Below are 10,448 nucleotides of genomic sequence, written 5' to 3' on the forward strand. Positions count from 1 at the left end.
TGCATTTGCATTGACTGGACCAGTTTGTGAAAAATAAAAAAAACTTACATTGCAAATTAGTGTATTCGGTTGTTTTTGTTTTAATTTTTAAACGCCAATTATATGAGACATAGAATAACGTGTGTGGCAATAATGTACATATGTTCCCCACTTCATCAAGCCTGTGTTCTCATAGTTTTCAGCTGGTTAATACTGTAGTACTATTTTAAGTTTGCGCTAACATGTGCATGAGACGTAAAACATAAGTTTCTTAGCATGATTGATCAGTGTTTGTTCATACTTAACTGAATATTCAGAAATGGGAAGGCCAACAATCAAAGGAGGTAAGAATATATTTTATTAACCTTTTTATTAACCCGGTATATACTTTATTATGTTTAAACAGGAGATATGTTTATTGTTTATTTGAAGAATTTCTGACATTAACACAAAAAATAACGACTATTACGAGTTATAGATGCAATAATTTGCCAAATTAACAGTCAATACTTTCCTCGAATTCCTGTCATTTTTACCATCCAAAATAATCACAAAATGTTGAAGATGTGTTGATAAAAATGATATTATTATTGTTACTGATGAAAAGCCAGATATTCCCGCTGCAAGATAACATGTTTCTTATCCGACGACAGCGCATCCTACAAGCACTCGGGCAAATATAACAACACAACATTGCGATTTTGTTCATATCATGTATGTAAATTTATGCTAATATCTTGTGACGTAATGCAAATACATCTTTTGGGAGGGGTAAATGAGATATGTTACGATGAAGCATTGAAGCATGGGATCAAGGTCCTGCTTGGCTTGTGTTATTGATATATTCAGAAGCGATGAAATGCTCTTTATTGCTATTATTTTACATAAGGCATAAAAAGGGCAACTTTCTAAAATTGATTTGATTGGATGATGTCATTATTTAACTAAGATATTCATCAACAACATGTTTATAAAACATATTTAGCAGGATGAAACGAATCTGTATATCATGTATCATAACTTTGACTTCAAGCATATTTCTGGAATAGTTCTGTACATCTTTATTGAACAAATATTGCACAAAACATTGAAAATGCAATCAAACTTTTATTTGATATTCCGCATGATTATAGAAATAGTAGAACAGTACTAATTGATATGATCTTCTCATAAAATATGTATATATATATATATATATATATATATATATATATATATATATATATATATATATATATGTGTAACTAGTGTACGAATGGTACATAAATAATGCTGAATATTTACAATAATATAATTGTTTGGCAAATTAAACGCATTATTTTCATTATATACATTAAACATCACTTGAGGGTGTTTAATTGCCTCTAAATCTGATCCATCAAAACGTCTGTTAGTTTAAATTTCGCTGTTTATCAGACCGCTATCGAACAATGTCGAAGTTTTCGTAGCTTTACGTGTCATCTTCGTGTACGCAAATATTTCCGGAAATAATTGTCAAATTGAGCGCTTTAAAAGATACATAAATAAATCTATAAGGGTTATGAAACATTTCTAAAAAGATACATAATCAGATGCTTCGCCCTGCCGTTTTCACCTGATATAGTACAATTCTGTGCGTCTAGAGATTGTTTGAACAAGTATTCTTATGCAGAATTGTCAACGATATCAACATCAGCATTTCAACATAATTATTAATGTAATAATAGTATTGGCGTATCGGATAATGCAGGCAGACAAGAGTAAAATAAGCAAAGTGCAGACCCACTAATAATCTTTTTCTTATTTATTTATGGAAGACGATAACATCCTCTGTAAACCACAAATAATCTTTGTGATATTTTGTTACAAATAAACAATTTCAATCTGCCTTTATTAGACGCGAACCTCGTTTGTTGTATTGTATTTTGATCATGCTGTTTGTGCTTTCGAAATACTTATTCGTACGGTGCGTTTCTAAACATGTATCATCATTTCGAATCATTTAAACCGCTTGAATGAAAAACAATGTATTCTTTCAACAAAAATGATTTTATTTTTATAAAATTATTCACATATGCCTCATTAAAAAACACTACATTAACTGATGATTATTTTTACCAGTCCCATTATGTTCGGAAACATCCGGATTTGTTTTTAAAGAACAAGCCATTTATATTGTTCTCTTTGATTTGAACATCATTTTATGTTTAACAAGATTTAGTTATATATTTATTATTTGAACACTCAATTGCAGTGATTTTCAAACAACTCACAATACTATTGTGAATCTTAGCATATTGACATGTGGAACATGTTGCTGTTCGTTAAAATACAGTGAGATTTTTCAATGTAGGCGTAATTTTCGAGTTAATACACCTATGATATGCAGAAAAGCCGATTTAATACTTATAATTACAACGCAATATTGAACGACACAGCTTTAATGTCCGCGACAAACAATGAAGTCATTTAATTAGTCATCAATGAAAAGCAACGTAAAGATTTGCATTTGACCAGTTGGTAACAAAGTAGTTCCGTCATAATCGAGTTAATATTTGATTTCTTGTTTTGTTTTAAAGGAACGTGGTTTCGTTGTAGGATTTTCGTCTAGCACTCGGAAGGTCCCTAGTTCGAGTCCCGCTTGACCTCGGAAATTTACTGAGCAAATAATTAATCCAAAACTTGCTCCTTTCCACCCATTGTTATAAATTAAACATGTGAGAGAAATAAGCAAAAATGCCGTGGCTGCATACAGCGCAGAATGAAACGGACTTTTTATATCCCAGTGATCGGGTAACATGATCGGGTTGCAGATAAGTCTAGTATCATAATCAGACTATTAACCTATGCCTATACCTCTTTGCCTCTCTTAGCAATACTGTCGAGAGGGTATGTTAAGATATGTGGCAAGGTCTGAAGATGTAGATGTAAATCTAGAGTCAAAGATCAGAATAATAGCAATACCCCCACAGAAGGACGTACGGATGGACATATGCAAGTCGAAACGGGCAGAAAGAGCTATAGGCTATGACAAAATGCGTGGAAGAATTGCAGTGACTAGTACTGCACACTTATTTGAAAACTTGTATTAATAAAGCTTTTTAATTTGTGTCTTAGTATAGGTGTGTTTTCGTTTTACTATTAAATTGCATTTTCATCATTAAATAGCATTAGATGTAATTTTGAAGCAAATATAAAATGTATCCGAACATTTAAAGAGTCAAAATGTCTTAGATTGATTAAATGTAGGTATTTGCTAGAGGAAGAAAACACTAAGGAAAGTCAATAAAGCAGTGCAAACCTTCAAACGGTTGAAAGAGTTGGTTTTAAAGTGTGGCTATCGAGTGAACGCAAATAAAACAGTTTAAATGTTATTATTGCTCCTAAATACTGTATTTTAGTTAAAGCTTACCTAAATCCATATTTTTCTCTTTATGTCAATCAAGTATCTCGTATCATCAATGATAATAGTACATATGCCCTCGCTATGGCAGATGTATTTATTTTAATTCACTATATGGAAGACATCGATACAGCAACACTATACTACACGAACCTGTTGAAAGGTTTATGTTTATGATGTAAACAATTCTATGCTTATATTGTAAACAATTATGTCTGAGGATGAACCAAGGTATATCCGAATACTTAATTCATCAAGGCATTATACTAAATTTTAAGACGGTAACCCGCTAAAGAAACATTAAACATCAAACGCAACTGAAATATATTGTTTTACAATTTCTATATTTTTAATCGTATGTTTAAGCTAAAGTATTGTGAACGTGCACATCAGGTTACAACGCATTTTTTCTTCAGATCGCACCGTTTAAAGTGTGAGGTTTGTTTTGCCATCAATCATGTTAATGTTTCCATTTAGCATTATATAGAAACTTTGTACAAAAAAAAACGATCATTATTTTAAAGTATTTTTATGTGCTGAAACAACCAATACATTTTTAATATAAACAATAAATAAAGTAGATTTTTTTTTGAAAAAATATCATTTACTCAACTTCTTTTAGAACTTTCGTAAAGTAGACACAATTACAATAATCCAAAAACATGGGATGTACATTTTTCCAGACATACAGTTTTTAGAGACAAACTACTTGAAACAATACATACATTTGTTGACAAAGTTTGCAGTACCCCACTTAGTCCAGTGTTAATAAATCCAAGACTTGACACAAAACATACATTTGGTAACAAAGTTTGCAGTACTTTTACTTTCATTTTCGCTAAGCAAAATGAGCAAAATAACCCATGAAAGCATTGAACTAATGAAAATTGTTCTTTAACGACTTCGTTTTGAACATTGGACAGTCTGTAACACATTTAAAACAAATCTTCTTGTGCAGTCCTCAAACAAGCAATTAGTAATAATTATGGTGACTGAAAATAACATACTGTTAAATAGTTTGGATTCCTGACTTTCGCTTTTGAGCAAATTAAATAATGCATTGTATCGTGCACTCAGGATACAACGGTCGAACAAAAACAGAACAACAACAAAAAACAATTACTTTGTAATCAAAACCTGCGTTTGAAAGGTAGCCTTGTTTTTTATTTCATACGATAAATAATAAATACATCAGCGTGATTTTGTTCTTAAACTCTAGTTAAAATCCGACATAAGCTGAACCAAGTACACTTGAGAAGAATCCAACGAAAGTCATGGCAGTAAATTCAATGTTTGACATTGTTAGATGCGGAAATATGCACTCAACAATCTAGGCTGAATTCTTGTACTAGACAGTTAATCATTCTAACAAAAAAAATATTCTAAAGATGATATAGTTAGCAAAGTGATGTAAATGGTACCAAAGATATGCCATTCACCTGTCAGACAACTTTTGGTGCGTATGCCTGTGTGATATTTACAAATTGTATTATGTCATTTTCGTATCATTTATGTTACTTATAAGCTTTGATTCAACTCTTTTGCATTACAGATAAATCCGTATCAATACAGTATGGTTTAATATAATAGACTTCCCCACTTTCTACTTTAACAACATCTAAAACATTATTCCCGACTTGAGGGCAAGCCGTTAAACGATGAAATCATCAAATAATGTGTTGCAATATTGCATGATCAACAGACATACTAACCAATAAAACCTAGCTAAATTCGTAGCCATGTTTGAATTATTGTATTCTCATTAATGCCCACTTTAACCTTGACATTGTTGACCAATTATTCGACAGAATGGCTCCTTGACCACCGGTTGACTACATCGTATGATCGAGTGTAAGAGAATTATCTAGATAGTAAATATACAATAATTACTTCATTTTAGTTTACTTATGAAGACAAATAGTTCCAAAAAAAACTACACCATAGCGCAACATAATCGGGCATTAGGAATAAAAATATGTATTTCAGCATTTCATTATGGAATTTCAATTGTCTTTAATATCACTTTAAGCGAAATCGTTATAAAAAAAGATGTATGTCAATCGGGCATTAGGAGTAAAAATATGTATTTCAGCATTTCATTATGGAATTTCAATTGTCTTTAATATCACTTTAAGCGAAATCGTTATAAAAAAAGATGTATGTCAATCGCAGACAACATTCTTTATGTTGCATAAGTAAAAATTCCATGTCTCTATCAATACTGTGATGCCATTTTTATTTCTTTAAAACCGAATGACATTCGGGGAAATTCGGTCAAGCAACATGTAGGTAAAACACAAAAACAAACTAGCACGATGTTCTTAAAATGGTAACCGTTTCGATAATAAAAATTAAATCACGATATTGTGTAATGCAGCTTCGATGTTAAATGGCACTACTTTAGAAATTCGTGGGATATAAGTTATTTCAGTACCCATCTCTGATTGCACTAGAAAGTGTGGATACCCTTGGCAATTAATTAATTTGATGTGCTATAAATGTTACAGCTTTCATCACCTATGTTATACTAAATCTTTCATTTCCGAAAAAATCTTTCTTTTAAATTCATATTTCGAAAAGAGACAATTCTATCAAGGAAGGTAATTTTCTTGATTTTTGTTTAGAGTTAATTAAAGAACAAGCCTCTAAGTCTGTGCTTTTCTTGGAATAAACCTCATGTCGTTTTAAGAAAATGTATTATTAAAACTGTTATTCGATTATTTTTCCTTTGATCAGTGATAACTGATAAAGAAAAAACATATATATCAATAACATCATATGAGCAAATTTACAAGATGATATCCTCCAAAGCTAGTTTTCTATTTATTCTATAGTGGGAGACAAATTAAATTGTATTTGCAGGTTTTAAGTACTAATTAATTATTAAATCATTGGTTTACTATTCAATTACTATTTAATTATTTAGTTATGATTTTACTATTCAAGTACTATTAAATTATTCAATTTGGTTACATAAATCAATTCGTATTTAATAATATAATTATGGTTACAATATTGAAATACTATTCATTTTTTAACTTAAATTCAAGTTCAATAAAACGTCACTAACATATGTAGTTTGCAAATGATTAATGCATTCAATCTATACTAATAGTTCATAAATTGTAATCGACTGATGTAACACTGACAAAATTGGTAAATTTTGTGCAAAAACAACAAACAACAAGCCATGAACGCATAATACAAATCATACTTACATGTCTGATCTCTTTAGCAAATCCGGTAGTTGTCAGAAACCACAAGAAGCACAGGGTGTGTAAAAACATCATTTAAATCGTGTGCATCATCCCATGGGTATATCAGCATAATTAATATCAGTTTTTTCACTATACATGTATTTTATCACGCATACACAACCATTATTATATCAATCCACTAAATGTGTTATATATAAATTGCTATGATAATCATACTGAAAATTAGTTAAACAAATTTCGACCAGCTTCTATCAAGCGTAACAGTTTTAACGTCTAATTAAAGTAAATCACAACACATACAGCGAATAAACATTTCTCAAAATATCCAGTGGCACTAATCGTATCTTCAAACTAACTCCATTCGTGGATGTTCAGTTAATGCCATCCTTCTCGCAACCTTCATCCATTAAATCACTATTAAATTCCCCGCCTAGTGATTGCAATCGCCGCTTCTGTCGCGCAATAACTAGCAATAATTGGTAGCAACACGTTGAACCGCGTATGGTTAAATCAGTACCACAGAAAGCTATTCAGTTGTAGCACAATCGGTATTTCACAAGAAACTGTTACCATAACATAATGGCGTTCTTACAATAGTCTCGCGAGTTTCTTAAATCGGCATCATCGGAGTCTATATGAGTATTTTTCATCCGCGCTGCCTTGCATAGGAAATAAACTTCATAATTCACCTCATGTGTCTTTTTTAAACAGCCAGTAAAGCATATGTTCTAATGATTTACATGGCAATAAGAAATGCGCACTTAAAGATTATCCCATATAACGCATGCGGTCAATGTCAAGCACTGCGTATGATAACGAGCTATTTTGAAACTAAATGATTTATTGACAGTTCGTTAATCATAAACGATTCACCTCTATTGAAATGATAGCCTTTCAACTTCATTTATGTACAATTACTAAAGTTTTTAAAATCAATTCTGATTAAACAATCCTTTGATTAAGTCTTCATGCAAAGAACATATCAAATTCCATGAATATATAGCTAAAAGTATTAACTTTATAGTTTTAATTTACATAAGACCAATAGCTCACCCCCTAGACAGATTTAATATACATAACTTAAAAAAATAAGCAGATGCAAATAACAAAATATCGGCTTTCTTTAAACAATTAAAAAATGACAACAGTTATTGGAAACATTCCACGTAAAAGCATCAAGTTCTGAAAAGTGATCAAAATAATATTTTTAATCTATCGAATGAAAAAATTGGCTCTCGAAGTATGCGTTTTGCATATACCTAATATCAAATGAATAAAATCCTTTTTAATTGTAAAGAGATACTTAAAACACATACTAACTACAACCGACCGGAGTTCAGCACACATTTTGAACGGAAAGTACAGTCAATCTTTTTGCTTTAAAATAATATTTTATTATCATCGCATTCCGTTACGATGCTTAGAATACAACCGAAATTAGACATACAATCATTCTTCCAATACCATTTTTATACGATCGATCCAGTTACGACCACTCTTCAATATTTCTCACGTATTATCTTATTCAGGGAAGCTCCAACGCTTCTAACAACGTCATTCTCTCGATTAAACAACGTGCATATTAGCGGGCCCTTCATATTTCCGGCGGTAAAACAAGAAGCACGCACTTCACTAACGACATTCTAGTACTTGTTTTGAATCTCGTTTGATCGCTATCAATATTAATTGACAAACAAATTTAAATTCAATTTGCTCAATCGCGATTGCTTGCTTATTTTCAGAATAAATTAGTGATACGAAGTCGTGTTTATAAGTGTTAATTAAATAGCAATTTGATACTATTTTTAATGTGCGCGGCACAATTGCCTTCGATGCGATATAAATGCTAATTACATAAACAGTACACAACGTGCGATTAATAGTTCCTTCAGCCAATAGGTCAATTAAGATAGCATTCGCTTACACGTCATTCTGTAATTACTCCAATAATAACCCCATCATTAGTATTAGTATAATCTCCACAAACTACGTGACTGTTTGATGGTTAAGCTTTCTATTTTTAGAAGAGTAAAATGCTATTGAAAGACATATAACCTTCAAAAAGAAGGTGATGATCATTTAGAGATAATGTCCTAAATTAGAACTCTTAAATGCATTTCATTTATGTCATTTAAAGTTAGCACACCTTACTAAATTACATGTACATGTATAAATCAATAGTACGAATTGAAACTATCATATTGAGGTGTAATGAGACTATGCGTATGCTTGTTTTATATACAGTGTATGTTATTTTACGAAACTCAATTCATCATCATTAATATACAATAGAACTGTTTGAACTCAAATGTGACATATACACTTAACATTAATTTGTCCAGCACTGTTTGATAATGTTGGCAGCAAATGCCACTGAAAGCACAGAAGATCTGCATACATTTGTCGGGAAGATGTATGAAAGTGTTGGCAAACTTTAAGGTTATACACCCTCAGTTAAACCCATAATGAATGAGAATGTAATAGTACAGTATACGCATATTTAAAGATAGTATCACATTATCGATACATGATTTATCTGTCACAAACCGAAATCTATACCCGCTTTGTTAATCAAAGCGCTGAAGGCACTAAGGTTGTTCGCTATTGCATAATTTAAGACGCAACTCATTTCTCAAAATTAATCGCAAGTTTGAAATGAACAAACGCCATTCACATTTATAAATAACGCACGGGTCGAGATTTGTGTTCACTTTTTATCATCCTATTTATTTCATAGAGAAAACTTAGACAAAATAACAACAGCATGACCCTTTTTGGACGTTCTGAAAGCATAGAACGTATGATGAAAATGTTAATGAAAACTGAATATACAGTTGCAATCACCATCATAGTAAATGAATATTGATAGAATATCGAATACCTATGTCACTAAGAAAATAATTTCATGAAGAAAATGCCCTTTACATTTTTTTAATTATTGACACCATATACAAATTCAAAGTATACAATACGATAATTGATGAAAATAATTATACAAGCACTACGTTTTACTCACGAATTAGGTAGTCGTAAAGAAAGCCCTGTTGAACCAGTTTTGTTGTTTATGCATTACTTTTTATTCTAGGAGTTCATACGGTGTCAACAACTCTGACATAAACATAGGTTTAGAGCACTAATGGGCTTTTTCGGCGTAACTGTTTTACCCAGCTTTTTACCTGAAATGACTTTTAAGTAACGCCAGTAGACCCGCATGAATATTTTCGAATATTTGATAGGCTGATTCGAGATAAAACCTCTGAACTTTGGCTACATCATTGTGTCTGTGCTCAGCGCAAAGGATGTTGCACTGTTCAGTGTTAAGAACTCACGGACTACTCTCTGTATGTTCAAACGACACAATTTGTGGTCGAGTAACAATAACGCGTTAAAAGCCATCTCGCAGAATTTCAGGGTCAGTACTCGTTCACTAAATCGTCCGGGGAATATATAATTGACTATCGATAAACAGTTTTGCTTTCAAGATAAGAAAACAAACATTATCGAAATAGTAATAGTATCACGATACGAGGAAAATCGTTTAATTATCTCACTACGATGTTTGCCGTACTAGGTCAGCACGTCTGGAAATCGTTCCTGAACGCCTTGATATGCTACCCTTATTTACAAGTTTGATAATTTGAATTCAATTTTGTATCGCAAAGCATTTTGCTAAAATGTGCCTTTTACAATTCGCAATGAGATTTTAAATGACCCTCGTCATGCGAAAATGGGTCTTATTCCATATGCGCCCACCATATATATAGCCCACTCAGTCTGCGTATATCTCAGTCTCGTCAGGAGAAATATAATGAGACCATAACACATTGAGTGTTTTTATAGCGAACAGCATCGCCTCTGACCAGACTGCG

At 31.8% G+C, this 10,448-nt stretch overlaps 1 protein-coding gene across 1 annotated transcript in view; it reads right to left on the reverse strand.

The window, feature by feature from the left end:
• The window catches only part of LOC127856582 (secretin receptor-like), a 69,865-nt gene extending 62,688 nt beyond the window's left edge, over positions 1 to 7,177 (reverse strand). The window contains exon 1 of the mRNA XM_052392878.1: positions 6,580 to 7,177. Coding sequence (XP_052248838.1) covers positions 6,580 to 6,651 — 72 coding nt within the window. The 5' untranslated portion in view covers positions 6,652 to 7,177. The remainder of the gene's footprint in view (positions 1 to 6,579) is intronic.
• Between the last annotated feature and the right edge of the window lie 3,271 nt (positions 7,178 to 10,448).

This window comes from Dreissena polymorpha, chromosome 13 (assembly GCF_020536995.1).
Source record: "Dreissena polymorpha isolate Duluth1 chromosome 13, UMN_Dpol_1.0, whole genome shotgun sequence".
NCBI classification, from domain to species: domain Eukaryota; kingdom Metazoa; phylum Mollusca; class Bivalvia; order Myida; family Dreissenidae; genus Dreissena; species Dreissena polymorpha.